We start from the raw sequence: 17,632 nt of genomic DNA, 5'->3' as shown, positions 1-17,632 counted from the left end.
TTTAAAAAAAAATCTATAAATATTTGTGGAAAAAATGCCAAGCAGTTGTTTTACTCTTCATTAAAAAGGTTTCCAATGGCTGTTTCCCTCTAAGTAATAGGTCGAGTCAAATTAAATGTGACTACAGGGTTAAACCTAACGAGGAAAAAATGTGACATTTTCTAAGAAAAGCCGCCAAAATTTTGTAGATCCACAGACTTTTTAGTGACTCATTCAGTGAACCCCATTTAGCCCTTTGCTTTCACTATTTTCTCTGCTCCTACTCTACCACTACACATGTGTGTTCACAACCAGAGGTAAGAATGTCTCAGTTATTGAGAACCATCATTCATCTTTCGCAAGCATGCATAATGATGTAGTGTGGAAGCTGGTGAAAACGAATAGATAATTACCTTCCATACTTCTTAAAAAGCAACAATAATAAACAAATTCACCTATTTTTGCGGTAGCATACTGTCACACTGAATATTGTAGAAAAATCCAACCTTTAACCTTAAGACATTTATTTAGCAGAGAAAAAAAATAATAATACTAATTGGTAAGCCTTACACTCGTCATTTAATGAGGCTAGATGAGGACCTAAGTTTATCTTGCCAACATGTATAGTGAGGAGGATGGGAGTAAAAGAACAATCCTTAAAGCTCGCTGTTACAGAACTGCAGCAAAGAGTGGTGTCTTAGGCTCACAAAGTCAAATACTGTAACATCATTTAGATGTTATCTCGATGCCAACCACTTGTTTTGAAGGAATTCTGGGAAAGCATCTCTCCATAAAAAGGTGGAATTTGCTAATCTCTGCTGGAACTTTAACTGGAACCAAGTCATTCGATTAGAAGAGACTAAGATTGTGCTTTTCTGCAACAAACACTTCACATTGGTCTGGTGTGGAAAAAAAGCATAATTATGTGAAAAAGCATCTCATGCTCAATCTTAAGGAAGTGGAGGATATGTAATGCTGTGGGCTGTTCCAAAGGCCCAAGGAACCTTGTTAGAGTGCATGTCATGAACTCTTTAAAATACCAGGAGATTTTAAGTAGAAATCTGATCTCTGTCAGAAAAAAGAAAAGGGGTAGTCACTGGGTCTTTTAGCAGGATAATGATCCCAAACATCTGGCCAGGTTAACACAGAAATGGTCCACCAGACACAGAAACAACATTCTTCAAAGCTATCTTATGCCCCTTTTCCACTGGCTCGATTTGGCCCTACCCGACTCCACTCGTTTCCATTACAGTTTTTTCCGTACCGGTACCTACTTTTTTGGTCCCTGCTCCTGAGCGGGTATGACCGGGGCTGAGTAGGGACTACGTGTGACGTGACTAGACTGCTTTTCACTGATTGGCCGAGGGAGGAGGAGAAATTAGAAGGTTTTCATTGAGACAGTGCAGCAAACATTTAATAAAACTCAAGAGCAACTACAATAATATTAAGGACCACAGTGGCCGGAGCAGGTCAAACATGTAACTTCACCACTTACAGGTCATAAACCATGCCTGAAGGCTGACAGAAAAGAAAAAGGACAAATAAGCTTTCTGAATTACATGCAGGCAGAGCGCTGTATGTAATCACATCCTAAACCAGCTGATCACACATAAAATCAGCTGTTGAGAGGCACAAACATTTCCCCCAAAACACACAAAACAAACCCACCATGAAACAATGTGTTTGGTTCGGAAATTTATTTCCAGCATCTGCAGGAAGAGGGAGCAGGCAGAGAGAAGCTGCCTCTAATCAGACTGCCTGCATCGGACCAAACAGGAGGACGAGCCCGCTGAATCTGTGGAGCACGAATATGCAATATCCAACCTAAAAATAACTTCAATGGTCAAAAGTCTGTGGTTTTGCGCTTTTAAATCCTTGTCCTCGTTATTGCCATGGCTGAGACAAAAACTTTTTCATAAAGTCCAAAATTGTAACTTCTTCAGGCAAACTTTGGAGCTTTACCATCCAGACAGCAGCATCTCCCCTCTCTGCTTCTCCTGCCACATCCCCCAACATCAGAACCCCTGAACCTTATTTTAAAAGTTCTGGCTGGGCTGTGGTCCAGATAATCATCCCAGTGGATCATTTTAGACATAAAAACATAAATAAGACATTCTTGCATGTACATTAATACAAACGTTATTAGTATTTAGTTCATTTATGTTTTTGTTTTTTATTTATTTTTTTATCATTTCACACAGATTACTTTAATGTGACAATCTTACACAGTAACGTTAATCGCAGCACAGCGCTCTACACTCATGGCTGGAGGCGGGGCTTCAGTCGCCATAGCTTCAGCGGTCGGTGGGTCAGTGGAAACACAACAGTTACTGTACCGAGTAGAGCGAAACCCAGTGGTGCAGAGCCGCGCCGGCTAAAACGAGCCAGTGGAAAACGGGCATTAGTCCCCAGACTACAAAGTCTGTGGAGGGAGCTGAGCGGACCCAGGACTCTGGAAGATCAGTGCAGATTGTGCATTTTTATTCATGTGGGAAAAATCCCACATGAATAAATATACTATTGTTTTCAGATATTTTCAATCTGGGATTGTGATACTGCAAAAAAAAAAAATACATTTATTTTACAGCTTTTCATACATTGTTAGCAGGGAATGCAAATAAGCACGGAGGGTGCTGACATTATACAGAACAATGACCAATTTCTACTCCAATTCTTTCTAAGGCAATACATCATCAACCATCACTCATTCCTTTTATGTAAAGATGCATAGCCAATATTTTCATATTTGTCATGTAAACAGGTAAAGCAGACATTCCAATAGTTGTTTGCATTTTTGCAGTTGTGGTAGCTGTAATTTTTAGACTTGTTGGGATGAAATTACAATGATATCAACATTGATAATGAACAAAAATACTAAAAGTAATACATTGAAGTAAATGTTACTAGACTTTAAAGTGGATTTTGTTTTTGTAAACATATTTTAATGGAGAAACACTTCCAAGTTTATCTTGAAAAACTCTTTCTGCAAAGAGCCAGGCGGTGCCATTATTTTTACCCCCTCTTTACATCAAAAACATTTCTGGGAAGCTTAATCCTCCGACATAAATAATTAAACATAGGAAAAAGAGGTCATTTAGGATTTGGCCAAATTTACGGATGTGTAATGGAGTATATGGGATTCAATCATAAAGTGCACATTGATCAAGCTTCTCTACTTATCAAAAACCAATACTCACAGCTAGACCTGGTAAACCTCTGGGTCCATCCTTTCCAGTGTCCCCTGGAGGGCCCCTTGGTCCAGGAGGGCCAGGGGGGCCCGGAGGCCCGGGTGGTCCTGCCTGGCCTTGATCTCCCTGTATGACAAAAATAACATTTCCACATAAGTTCTATGTGATATTGTTGGATCCACCAAGACAGAAGCAACTACAGTAAAATGATGATAAACGAAGTGGTGTAATGATTTTGTGGGTGGCAATGGCCTTCCTCCATACATAACTAGGAGGAAAGATTGCATTTTGGAGCTAGCATAAAACAATGAAAAGGTGCTTTAATGTAATGATTTACAGTCAAAGTATCATTTCTTTAAGATGCATGCAATCCGAAGAGGAAAAGGTCATATTTGTCAGTGAAGGATTCAATAATTAGGAGAGAAATACTGAAAATGTGTGGTCCATAATTGTACTGGATTACGAGAAATTTTGAGAAAATATCCAGCAATTTAACTTGCAGGGAAATTCCTTTTCTTAATGCCAAGAAAATAGTTAATTTTACCTTAACAAGCATCTATTAGGACATTTTCTTATTTCCTTTTACATTAACAGAAGGGAGAATGATGGTGCATATGACAGTATCTATAGGCTTGCATGCTCTAGGCAGAGAGAAATGATTTGGTGACATTTGGCACAGTGGACAAAGAGACATGATAGAGGACACACCCACTACCTTAATGAGCCGACGCTTTATGAGCTGCTGGTCAGCGGAAAGAAAGCCATGATTGATCTTTGGGAAGACCATCTGAGCAGGTGTGTGAGGTCAAGAAGTCGGAGTTCAGAGGTGAGAGAAGGTTGAAGAAGGAGAGGGTCCCAGAAGAAGAAGCAGCAGGAGGAGGAGGAGAAGAAGCCAAATGCAAAGAGAAACAGATTTTGTTAGAGAGACCCATGTTCACGAAACCCCCCCAACAGCACCTTCACAGATGGAGGCGAAACCACACTTTTCCAACATGGAAGTGACTTGCTTTTGAAGTCCGGGCCTATATTTTGGAGCTGGAGCCCACAATTGCCACCTCTGGGGTGTGAAGTGGGTTCACAGCCCCCCCCCCCCTGGAAAAATGAGAATCGCTCCTTTTCTGTGAAAGCACTGCCATCATCATCATGCCTGCTGCCAAGTCAAACCCTGTGAGCTGCACACACTGAAACCAGCATGGGTTAACTTCTGGGTTGAGGTTGATTTCATACCCTTCGTCTGTCAATGCATGTATTATTCTGCTTGCCCCCATTGGCATTGCCACCGGTGAAACAATTAATTTGTGGCTTGAAGGTTGTGTGGTGAACCTTGGGCATGAGTTATAAAAAAATATTTTGCCACTTTTGGTCATAATTGAGTATTCCCTTTAGAGCTCCTTCCACTCGTTTCAGTGTCAATGGACATGAGCCAAACTATGTCTCGGTTTCAGGATACAGAGTCTTGTTCCAATTAACTACATATTACAAGATTGTAAACGGGCACCTTTGCTCTCAGTGAAAGATCTGATATGTAAAACGGAGCAGAAATCCATTAAGTAAGAGCCCAGTAGCAACAGAAGGGTATAGAGAAAAACGACTGACAGGGGTTTTTCCGGTGAATACTCAATCATCAGGCTTTAAGGAAAGCAGCTAGTGTGTGCTTCAGAGGGGGTCAGACCGAGCAGCTAGGCAGCACCACCACAGACAAACCTTGACAGTCAGGATCTGATTGCTGTGCAAAGCAGCCAGCGTAGGGAGACCAGGCAATCCCTAAAGGGACAAACAGCAGAACATGGCACAACACACACATGACAACACTGGCTGAACAAAAACAGTTAAAGGTGGAAAAAGACAAAAATCCGGCTTGTGTTCTAACAATTATCTTTCACAAACTGTGGAATGTGGGGAAATCTCTGATGATAATGTGAAAAGGATTTGATATATGAGTTGACGACCTGCCAGCATTTACATATGGGCCTATATGGGTAGGAAATGGGGAGAAAAATGTGCTCCAAATAAAATTGTCTCTGGGTTACATAATGTCCTTGATGTTACTACTGTGGATGTAAAAAGTCTTCACACCCCTGTTAAAATGCTAGATTTATGTGATGTAAGAAAGATAAAACATTTAAAATAGAAAAAACATTTAAAATATTTTTTCCACCTTTAATGTGACCTAAAACAGGTACAACTTAATTGAAAAACAAACTGAAATCTTTGAAGAGGAAAAATTAAAAGTAAAATAATGTGGCTGCATATGTTGCAACCCTGTTAAAACTCAAGATGTGGTTGTGTTCACAATTAAACACCACATTTAAACTCAAAGTGCCTTTGATTAAGTCCAAACAAAGTTCGGCTGTTCTTTTAGGCTTTTTCTAACATTTCCTCTGCTGCATCTCAGGGCAAACCAGTCATGGTCTGCATAGTGCTTCCAAGCTTCGGAGGGATGTCATTATGAAAAGATATCAGTCAGGACAAGATATTAGAGCATTTCCTAGGCATGCTCCATGAAACACAGTGATCAAAATTGATGAAAAGTGAGGAAGCAAACCTTAAAGGAGCAAGAGGGATTTTTTGGCAAGTACTGGCTGGGTAATGTAACAATAATCTCCTGTGGGGTATTTTGGCAAGACAGAAGCCTTTTCTTACAAAAACACATCAAGACTGTGCAAGTTGTACAAAAAACACCTTTGAAGTATCCCATAAGAGTGTGAGAAAATGTTGTGTTGCTCAATTTAAACTGATGTTCTAAGTATGCATTTCGGACTCAGCATAAGGAGCCTGACTTTTCTGATGTGGTTTGTATTTTGTCAACTAAACTGGGTCTTATGCAAGAAGCTGGTTGTGATGCCAGGCCCACTTAGTACACATTTTGCCAGAACAAAATACATATGGGTCCCACACACTCACAATGGCTGGATAGTTTTCTATGAAATAGAACTTTAATGTTTAAATAAATAGTATTAACTTTTAAAGTAAAGATACTCATACCTTGAGATAAATGTAAACAAGCACAGTACTTGTTTACTCAAAGTCATTGAGACAAAAGAAAATGTCAATATTCTTATCATAAAATGCCACCTCAATTTTTACATACTGGTCAACTTCAGTGTTATTGCCTATTGTGCTTCAGAGAAGCCCAGCAGATTGAGATGTTTACTGGAAATTCAGTCAAATAGTTCCCTTTTGCCTTCCACAAACTTTATGAACGATGTCATCCAGTCATGAAAACTGAGTAAAAGGAGAAAGCATGGGGACTTCTCTGTGTGGAAAAAAGCAATGATTTACAGCTGCATATTAACTTTGATCTGGATCCAGTCTCTGTGACATTTAGTCCGCTAAACATGGTTTTTCAAACTCAGTGAAAAAAATGCGCCATCGTAGGTTTGATCATTTCGTGAGATAGTGTCCATACTGTGCTTCTGTTTTGATTGCTCGGCACTTTTATACCATCCTCTCTAAGACAAAACACAAAGCCATCAACCAAAACAGTATTCCTTTTCTAAACTTTTATTTTGTTATTGCCAAACACCCATCAAGCTTATACTGTGATAAAGTTTAATGGCATGTTTCAATTACTGTCATGGTAACTCTTAAGCTCTCACAGATTTGTTTTTCTGAAGCAATTCCATGAAGATTTTGGGACTGAAAGTTAAACTATATAAAAGATATAGACTACTGTCATTATGTTAGTGAGAGTGTTATAAGTCTACCTAAAAGCAAATTTATCAGATGTTAGCATGAAGTCAGCTAACCAACCTCAGGCAGCATCATCTAAAATATTGTTTTGCAAACACAATGTTTGAAAATCGTTTTGTTCACATCTAAATTTACATTATTATAATAGCATTTTAAACAATCCCCAGTTATCTTAGATCTATTGTTTTCTACCAAAGAGCCAGGTTTTTTTTGTAATTAAAATGGTTATGATCATATTTTCTCTAGGCTGTTTGAAGGGCTTTCAAATACTTTGGTGGCTTTCCCACTAATTATGTACCTGAAAATGAACGCATACTGTGCAGTATGTGCTTATAAAAAAGGAGGAAAGTAGGACAAATGTAGAACTTTTAGGTCTACAAAAATATCTGCAGCAGATAAAGAACATTTGAATGTCATATCCTTAAGACATAGAAAACAAACAGATGGTCCTGACATGGGGCATCTACATAGTCAGTGTCTGTCCACAAGCTTGTGTTCATTCAACCAAGCACAATACAAACCAGTGGGTTATCACTACTTTAGGCTTTTGACACAGAATCAAGATAGAGGTTTTGCAGAGACCCGCTGCTTTGTCGCTTGACCAGAAGGATGTTAGCTGCAAGCACAGTCCTATTCAATTCAGACATATTCAGGGTTCGTACGGGTACTTGAAATCCTTGAAAATGCTTGAAGTGTAACAAGGTGTTTTCAAGGTTGGGGAACAGCTTGATTTTTGTATAAAGTCCTTAAAAGTGCTTGATATTCTAACTGCAGAATTCTGTAATAAAGAGCACTCTAACAGTTTGGTTAAAAACCTCTATTTAGCTTACAAATTGGCAGGTAAATTGCAAACTGATTGTTTGAAGGATGGATTGAGCTAGAGGTTTATGTCATCTACTGTACTTTAAAATATGCAACAACAAAATAATTTTATTAAAAAACGCTAATAAAGGTGGTTAGCTAATGGTTTAATTACTCAAAAGGTTTGCCAAGCTGTGGCAATGTTCCATCATGCGTGCTGTGCCTCTGATGTCGTTTGGGCTCCTTCTCCCTACATGTCCATTTCATATCAATACTATAACTTGCAGAATTTTAATCAGTTGCACAGTATTTTAGATTGTTGATAGGATCCCTTCACATAGGGAACACTGCATGTGCCCAGGTTTATAAAGGTCAATGAAAAAAGGTGCACAGAGATACAAAATGTTTCTAAGTTTTGGTGCTGGAAAAGTTTGAAAATTTACGATGAAAATCCTTGCAAAATGCTTGAATTTAACTGTAGGAAAAATGTATGAACCCTGCAAATTGTCTATGGAAGTAACCGTAAATTAAAACAAAAACACTCACTGGTTTGCAGGTGTGCATGCTGCATGTGTACTTGCAGCTGTTACCCAGGGCATTAAAATGACTGGTAAGGTAGGGTCTAAGCCGCCCAACAGCTCTGCTGCCCAGCCTCTGTCTTTAGGCAGACCACATTCTGTGCATCCTTACATAGCTGTTGGCCATACAGCTTCAAATCCATAAGAAGTTGTCTATTACCTTCAATGCATCTTCAAAAATGATCATTACCATCATCAAAAACCAAAACAAATGATAGCACATGGTGACAAAAATCTACTTTTTTTTGGAGCAACAGTGGCTATTACAGATATTCTCACAGTCCATCATCTTTTAGTTAGTATATGCTAGGTTTTCAAAAAAGGAGTCTCTGTTGGTGTAAGGATATTTTATGTTATCTTCTTAAGTTAAAATTAAAGTTAAAGGGAAAAAATTGGAAAATGTAATCTTTTCAAATTCAAAATTAACATTTTAACAGCTTTGTTGTGGATATGCATAAAACAAGATCATCACCTTCAGTGCTGATCAATATTTTTGTAGATTTAGAGGCTTTTTTATATCTGAAATGATTTGCAGTTGAGAGTCAAGTGGCTTAATACATAAAAAAAACTCCTATTTGGAAATGATCTGTTAATGGACTGAAAATTAGCAACAAAAGCAGCCAAAGTAAAAAAAAACAACTTGTAAAGACCTTAAGGAAACATAAATAGGCAAATTGCTCAAGTTCACTTACATTACATGACATGCGTGTCTGGCTCTTGGAAATTAAAATAAGTAATAAGTAAAATAAATAATAAAAGAAATGATGGATGGCCCAAAACGTTTGCACCGTATTGTGCTTCGAAAACATAACGGCCTATTGTCTGTAACCATGATTGATTGAGTTTGAACAATACAAGTTGAAACTTAGTTTTATCCCAGTTTAAGTTGCATTGCAAAGAGTGCACCATCCTGGTTCCACAATGATTACATATTCTCTTGGTATATATCTTTATGCTGCAGGTTGTGCCCTACCACAAATACCCACCATCACCGAACAGATGAAAGTATTTCCTTAAAAGACTGGCAGACAATCATAAACATGCCCTGTGAAGAATCAATCTTCTTCTGTGGTCAAGCTTGAGATAAAAATCTGGCTTATCCAAACATGGCTTTTGTGCCATCCCTCTAGTTTTCCAAAGATAATTCAAAAAGCATGGCTCATTAGGAATATGGCTTTCAAGGCAAGCTGTTTTGATTCATGCCTGCAGCAGAAATGAGCAGTGGATACAATAGCCTTGCTGTGTGCGACTGGAATGGAAACACAAGTATTTCTCAAGTTATTTACGACCTCAAACATTTTGAAGACAAAGAAGGGGAAAAACAAGCACTGGATTATGGTCAGGGGGAAAAGACAATACACTTACTGCAGGCATGAGATCCAGTGTGGAGCATATGCAAGATTATACATGTGCTTTTCCAATCATTTTAGGCCATATGCAAGCAGAGCATTTTTTGAGTAAATCTGCGGGCAGGTCAACATTATGTTGACAATCTCGTTTACTGGTGTGTTTGAAATGTGGAAAAAAGTAACTATTTTACTGCTCGGTCTCCATACTGCTTCAATGCTGTTGTCCACGTGTAAGAATGATAATAACATAGTGGTTGACAGAAAATCCTAACAATTTACAGACTGCTTTTGTTTGCTTTGCTCCCAAAACGGATGTTAGTTATTACGTGGGGAGTTCTGTTGCTGTATATGTGCCTGCGGCACAGGGACTTGATCTGTAGTAAACAAAATGTAAGATACGAGGCCAGTCCAGAATCCCCTGAAACTAATACTCACCAAACTACCCTAGGGACACCAGGCTGTGGCATTTTCTGAATATTTATTTATGGAACGGCTTGACAATTGTGTGCTTAAATGGCTTAAAGACTCAAGAATTGATTATTAAAATTATTTCAATTCTTTCAAAATACAGTGGACAAAGTATTAAATACATCAAGGTTTATCTCAGTAAATATATGTCCATATGTTTGTAACAAACCAAGTAATCCACAGATATAACCAAATCACCACAAATTAGTTATAAATTCAGTTTTGTGTAACAAGGTGAAATGACACGGGGAATCTGTATTCAACACACTAAATGAATTATATTAAATAGAAATTCCTTTTTATAATGACTCCGCCTGTATGCTGTAAACCGATCTTATGTACCATTTACGCGATACATAAGATTTATTTTGACACATTTATCCACACAAGCTGTCTTAAAATCTTGAAGGTTCTGGAGGCCTATTCATTGCAATCTGATCGCCAGTTGTTTTCAAAGACTTTCAGTTGGATTCAAGGCAGGTGCTTCTAACTGCTTTATTTTCTTTCTTTGAAGCCATATAAAAGTTTCCTTATTTCTTGCTGGAAAACCCAAGCTTGTTTTGTCCACAAATTCTTATCAAGAATGTCTAAGTAAGTTTCTCCGTTCATGTTTCCTTCAGTTGTATGTCGGTAAATCTGTTAGTGTCGTATGCTGGAACACCGACCCACACCCCCATGTGTACTTTGGTGTTGGTGTAGTGTTTTCGGGATGATGTGCCAAACAATTTCTTCTCCTAAAATTGTGAGTGGAAAGAAGTCCAGAGAGTTCAATTATGGTCTCATCCAAGCAGACTCTAGTCTCCTGCACCAAACTTTAAATGAGCTTCAATATGCTTTTTTTCTTCCAAAGTGGAGTCCTGTGCACTGAGTGTGCCTAGAGACTGCTGTAGCTTATTGTTTTCTTTGTAAAAACTGTACCTGCTAACTCCAGGTCTTTCTGAATCTCTCTCACTGGTCATTGGCTCTTGGATTTTTATTTGATATATCTTTTGATTTCTCTATAAGAAATCTGATTGAGAAATCAGAACACCGGCTCACAGCTGATTTATGCTAACATGATTTTAGATCCCATTCCAGATTAAGCTCCCAACATGCCAACTGGAACATTCATAAGTTTCAAAATATGTCTGCGAGAAATGGCATCAGTATTTTCTGCTGCAGTAAGGTTGCAAAGGGCAAGATAGATCTTTTTTTTTTTACTCATTATTACATCCTTGTGCAATACTTGCTTTTTTGCTTCTAAATTTAGACAAGACAGAAGTTGTTGTCTTTGGACCAGAGTCTTTAAAAAAGAAACTGCTTAGTCAATCACTTAACCTGGCTGGCATTAAATTGACCTCCGGTAATGAAGTAAAAAACCTTGGTGTTATTTTTGACCAGGACATGTCATTTAAATCCCATATTAAACAGGTTTCTAGGATTTCAATTCAATTCAATTCAGTTTATTTATATAGCACCAATTCACAACACACGTTGTCTCAAGGCACTTCACAAAAGCCAGGTACATACATTCCAATTAGTCCTAACCATTGAACAGTGGAGTCAGTTATTTATTTCCTTCTTTCATCTCCAGAACATTGCCAAAATTAGAAATATCCTATCCAGGAGTGACGCTGAAAAACTAGTCCATGCATTTGTTACTTCAAGGCTGGACTATTGTAATTCTTTACTATCAGGATGTCCACAAAATGCAGGATTAATTGGAATGTATGTACCTGACTTTTCTGAAGTGCCTTGAGAACTGTGTTGTGAATTGGCACTATATACATAAACTGAATTGAATTGGATAATCAGAAATCTTTTTATAGCTCATAAATTAGCACTAAGCAAGCTAATATAAATTTGTGCTGACAGAGCAGGATTGCTTTCTAAATACTAAACGTTTTCAGCTGGTTTCTGGGCTTTCTATGACTTTTCACAGCTCTTTCTCTTCATGTGCTCAACATTCTATGTCTCATTTCTCTTTATTATGGAAAAACCTTGATGGACTTTTTTGTTTTGATTTCGCTATAATTATGGATTACTTGGGTTGTCAAAAGTACCATTGCAAATATATTTCCTGTGGAATAAATTAATGCGTTCAATACTTTGAACCATTATTTTTATAATATTAGGTAGTGTGTATTCTTTTGAAGTATTTCAAACGGCTTAATGACAACAAAATGCATTCTTCATGGTAAACTTTCAAAACGTTTCCCCAAGCTAACCCATGAGTTCTCCAACATTTCATGACAGCTGCAGGTACTGCTAACACTCAAAAAGGACCACACACCTCACTATGCAATGCATGCAGCCAGCAACTCATGCTAATTATATCCACAAGTGCAGCTTCAAAGGTGGTCGTGTATTTGTTTGTCGAAACTGGTCAATTCACTATTTGCTGCTTGGTTAACCTCTCATATTTAGATATGACCTGTGACCTTTCTGGACAGACAAATGGCTGACCCTGACATATGGGGAAAAGGCAGAGGAAGTGCACCGTGGAACGGTTCTCACACTGTCTTCAGTTGTAAAAGTAGGAATCTGTTTTTTGTTTTATTCTGTGGAAAAGCTGATTTAGATGTAATCCTGCATAAGCGTAATCTGTGCTGTGCACAGAGGACATTATTTTGACATGCTCTGTTGTTTATATCTCCTTTCATTTGGGTCTAATCAACTCTATGCACAAACTCAATATGAGCCATGAAATGAGGTTCATTTCCACCCAGATAGATAGAACGAAGGTCGGTCAGCTCTTGTCCAGCTATGCCTTTATTTATTAAGAAAAATCTTTCAAACACTGTTTCACTACATTTACTCACTAATCTAATATACAAAGTCAATATGCTGCTCTGAGAAAGTAAATAATAAATTCCTGTGGAGTGACCTGCTCTGCGTTCCGCCCTGTAATGCTTTGAATGTGACTGTAACTGTGTGTTAAATTGTACCTATTAAGGGACAACATGGCGGTAATAGAAAGATGGTTAAATGCTATGTTAATAATGCACTGTTTGTTTATTCACAAAGACAAATAGCACCTTGCTAGCTGTACTAAATATGTTCACAATAGTGCTTTTTCCTCCTACAATAAATCATCTAACTGGGCTCCGGATCAATCCGTCCTTTTGCAATTTATACCCGCATTTTGTCAAAGTCTACTTCCAATGGGTACCAATAAACAAACTATTTTGTTCCTATAGTTTATTATTTACTATTGTGTATTAGTATATTTCTTTTGGTAGTTAAGTATCTAGATGGGGATACAGTGACTTGCAAAAGTATTGATGCCCCTTTAAATGTTTCACATTTTGTCATGATAAAACTAGAAGATTTAATGTATTTCATCTGGATTTTATATGTAACACCAACACAAAGTAGAGTAGTGTACCACTGTGAAACACAATGGAAATGATGAATAGCTTTAAGAGTTTTTAAAGTTTAAACATAAAACAATAAACCACACGTTGAATATTTCACAGAACACTGCTCAATGTGCAAAGACACAGTCATCCAACTAAACTGTCAGGCTGGGTAAGAAAAGTGTTCATCAGAGAAGCTTCCAAGAGGCTCAAAGTAACTCTGGAGAGAGCCACAGCTCAGGTAGGAGAGAATTAGTAAGCTAATTATCAGTTATGCACCCTACGAGTCTGGCAAATGTGGGAGAGTAGCAAGATGAAAGTCCTTTTTGAAAGAAATCCATGAGGAATTATATATGCTACATCCTAAACATTCTGAAGAAGGTGCTTTGGTAAAATGAGGCAAAAATAAAAGTTGTGGCCTGAAAGCAAAATTATATCTGAAGGAAAAAAAACCATTGCACATCACCCTAAGCATTTTACCCTTTGCACAGTGAAACCTGAAGGAAGCATCTTTTTAAAGTATGTTTTCTTCAGCAGGGACAGGGAAGATTATCAGAATTGGTGTAAAGATGGATGGAGCTAGATACATGGGAATTCAAGAAGAAAACCTGCCAGAGGCTGCAAAAGACTTGACACTGGTGCCGTTTACCTTCCAGGAGGACAATAACCATAAAGCCAGAGCTACAATGTAATAGCTTAGGAAAATCATATTCAGTCAAAACCTAAACCCAATTCATTTGTGACAAGACCTGAAAAGTACAAATTCACACATACTCTCCATCTAACTTGATTGAGCTTGAGCTTTTTTGAATAGAAGAATGGGAATAAATTTATTTCTCTAAATGTGCAAAACTGGTATAGACATACCCCAAAATACTTGTGTAATGGTAGCAAAATTTGGTCCTACTATGTATTGATTCAGTGGGGTGAATTCAAATGCAGCTTTAGTTTCTTTTATTTATATTTGTGTACATTTTTGATAATCATTACTTTGTGTTAGTGTACCACATAAAATTCTGATAAAAACAGGTCAAATTAGTGCATATTGATGCACGTTCAGTAGGAATGTATGGTGAAAGATGGTTATTATTTTCTACCCACAAAAGTCAGGGATGAATCAACTAAAACTGCAGAAGTACAAAATATCGAAGGGATTTAATGACCAACATACATTTAAATGCTGGTCAAAAATGACACAAAATGAAAGAGTAAAAAATAATAACTGCAAGCCTGAAATGGGTAAAGTTTAATAAAAACATAAAAATCTAATTTTGTTTCCTTAATCAATGCAGCCCTAGCAATACTTTTAGTTTTAACTGTTGTAAAAAAAATGGGAATTTACTCTGGGAAAACCAGTACTAAAGTTGGCTATAACATGAAAGATGCCTATGAGAAACATTCAATGTGTCACTTGGAGGCCACTAAATGAATTTCACAGAAAGGGTCATTTGTACAGACTCTCAAATCATAAAGAAAACCTGGTGAAACTCGCCCGGAGGTGGGCCGACAAAGGTCCTCGGCAAACTACTGACGTCTGGGTGGCCGCCAGCTCTGAATTGGGATCAGATACATTTGAGAGACGGCTGGAGTTCTCCTGACAAGACGAACTGCGATGCTGAATTCTCTTTTCGTGCTGTGCCAACGTCTGTGTGCTCTTTGGCCCACTATAAATCAATTACAGGCGTTCAAAGTGACTCTGACTAGCATACAATCTGCCCTTGATGAACAACAGCAGAGACAGAGGACGTTGTGCACATGCATGAGAACATGTGACCCCTCTTAATGCAGTCTACTTTAAACAAACCTGTGCAGTCTGTTTCTCAGAAGGAGGGCTCATTTTTTACCCATTATTGGAGGAGAAAGCGAAAGCTGCACTGACTGCTCAGCGGAGATAGAATAAATTAATTTCGGAGTTTTTGAAGCATGGAAAAGCACTCACATTAGCATCATTTAGATGCTGCACTTTTATAGAAATGTCAGACTTACAGAGGTGGAAATGATTAAAACTGTGAATATGCCACATCACATTGAAAACTGAGGTTAATCAAAACTTATTGTGAAAGCAGAGTTGGTATTTGATTGTTACTGAGACTGAGCAGAGCTTATCTGGGAACAAACTGCAAATAAATCCACAGACAAGAGGTAAAAATTTGCATTTTTCAACTTTCAAGGGGACTGTAGTGCGAGCCTCCCAAAGTTTCTCACAAGTCCGCCTACCCGCTGCCGAGATGTGGAAACAAGCAGCACTGGGATGCTTGTTGTATTTGGCCACATTTGAAGAACTCTATCCCAGGAATTTCATGCATTTCAAACCTTTTGCCCACAATTCTGCCGGGCGGGGGAGACACAGTTACATTCATCTGCTAATCACAAAGAAGTAAGAGCAAACCGCATACCCGTGGTCCCTGGTCACCTTGATCTCCCTGCAAAAGAGAAGAAGAAAAAAAACTTCTCTCAGGATCTGAGGGCAAAATATGCAGGAACAGTAATGCAACAATAAGTCGAGACTCACACCAAAATCACTCAGGCATAATTCAGAACATATTGATAACGTGAAATAATACAGGAACCCTCAACTATTCATTGTGGTTGAAAGTAAAATCACTTATGATAACATGGAATGACATGAATTGGGTATGTGAGAAGGGGAGAAGGAGAGCGGTGTTGTGAGGTTTTGGTCAAGGGGCGGGTGGGAACCACATTTATGCCAGATTTATTTGCCCCAGAGATCTTCTGGCCATCTGCCTTTTCTGAGGGTGAATGTCTGTGGACGAGGTCGGCCCTGAAGGTTAAAACATTTCAATCCGCCTGCCAAAAACTGTGGCTTTATCACATTAGAGCTAACCCCAAACAAAAGCACATGGTTGTTTAAAATAAGCAAAGAGTAAATCTTACAAGGTAAATTATAACCCTAATGGGTCTAAAATCGGATAAATCGCCATCTTCAAACCATCTTGTTTGATTGGATTTGGATCTGCAGTAGTATAATAAGCTGAGCAACTTATTACACATGGATGGGAATTTTGCTCAAAACAATCTTCACTGCAATGCCTGTGCAATTTCAAATAATAACAGTTCTTGGAATTTTTGTAATTTTTCATTGAGCTGTTTTGCCAAAACCAAATTAAATGAGAAAACAGTTGAGAATGGCCACCCCGATAAACTCTTTGTTCGTCCTGGGTGGGAAAGGGAGCACACAGTTGTTTTGAATTTCATTAAACTGCAGATGAACTAGTTTACATAAGAGGAGCGAACCCCAATTTATTCAACAGGACCCTGCAGTTCATGGCTTTCAAAACAAATGTTCAACAGTCATGTAAATCTGGTAGTGAGAGTCAGGCCATTGTGCTCATAAAAAAATCACAGTGTTAATATACAACTCTGGTCAATGAAAACAACGAGCATCCTTCGACACCCATCCTTACAAGAAATACTCCCTTTCCAAGGAGTGCGGCATTTGGCAAGATGACAACTGTGATCATCGTTTTCTCTATGTTTGACTTTAGCTTCCGTTAAAATATGCACACCGTTTCCTATTGTTTCACATGACTCTTAAAATTGAGTTGTCATTCAAGTTGTCAATTAATCTACACAAAATCTGAGTGGGTTTTGATAATAATGTGCAGTTCCCTGCAAAAGTGTCAACAACCCTTGGACATACCCACATTTTGTTATGTTAAAACTACAAACTTAAATGTATTTGATTAGGGTTTAATGTGACAGACCACTACAAAACAATTCATAACTGGGACATGGAATGGGAATGGAAAAAGAATTAAAAAAAAATTAAATCTGAAAAACATGGCGCGAGTTATTACTTTTTAAAACCTTATTTCACTACAATTGCTGCTGCAAGTCCTTTGGAGTATGCCTCTACCAGCGTTGCTCATCTAGAGACTAAGACTTTCTTTGTGGAATAGCTCATGCTTAGTCAGACTGGTGGACCTCCACCTCAATCTTAAGTTTTTTGAAGCGTCCAACAGATTTTCCTCCAGAATTAACCTTTTGCTTAGCTCCTTCTATCTTCCATTATCCTCAGCAAGTGAGACAACATTGGAAGTAACTGTAGAACCTGATCTCTGTTTGGACTGTTTTGATCCTGTGGAGCTTCCTGAGTTATCAGAAATATTAGCTTCATCTAAACCTTCAACTTGTATGTTAGACCCAATCCCGACCAAATTATTTAAGGAAGTGTTCCCTCTGATTACCAGCCCCATTTTAGATATGATTAATTTATC

At 38.1% G+C, this 17,632-nt stretch overlaps 1 protein-coding gene across 13 annotated transcripts in view; it reads right to left on the bottom strand.

Moving 5' to 3' along the window:
• Positions 1-17,632, bottom strand: part of LOC124880679 (collagen alpha-1(XXV) chain) — a 255,026-nt gene that overhangs the window by 72,016 nt on the left and 165,378 nt on the right. For 10 of the 13 annotated variants that reach the window (XM_047385936.1, XM_047385933.1, XM_047385938.1 and 7 more), the window contains exons 6-8: positions 15,791-15,817; positions 3,883-3,954; positions 3,177-3,293 (exon numbers count right to left, since the gene is read on the bottom strand). In XM_047385936.1, the coding sequence (XP_047241892.1) occupies positions 3,177-3,293; positions 3,883-3,954; positions 15,791-15,817 (216 nt within the window). Of the gene's footprint in view, positions 1-3,176; positions 3,294-3,882; positions 3,955-4,871; positions 4,932-15,790; positions 15,818-17,632 lie in introns of all 13 variants that reach the window. The other 3 variants (XM_047385935.1, XM_047385946.1, XM_047385944.1) reach the window with 2 other exon arrangements.

Source organism: Girardinichthys multiradiatus, chromosome 14 (assembly GCF_021462225.1).
Source record: "Girardinichthys multiradiatus isolate DD_20200921_A chromosome 14, DD_fGirMul_XY1, whole genome shotgun sequence".
NCBI classification, from domain to species: domain Eukaryota; kingdom Metazoa; phylum Chordata; class Actinopteri; order Cyprinodontiformes; family Goodeidae; genus Girardinichthys; species Girardinichthys multiradiatus.
This window is presented reverse-complemented; position numbering and strand designations above follow the sequence as displayed.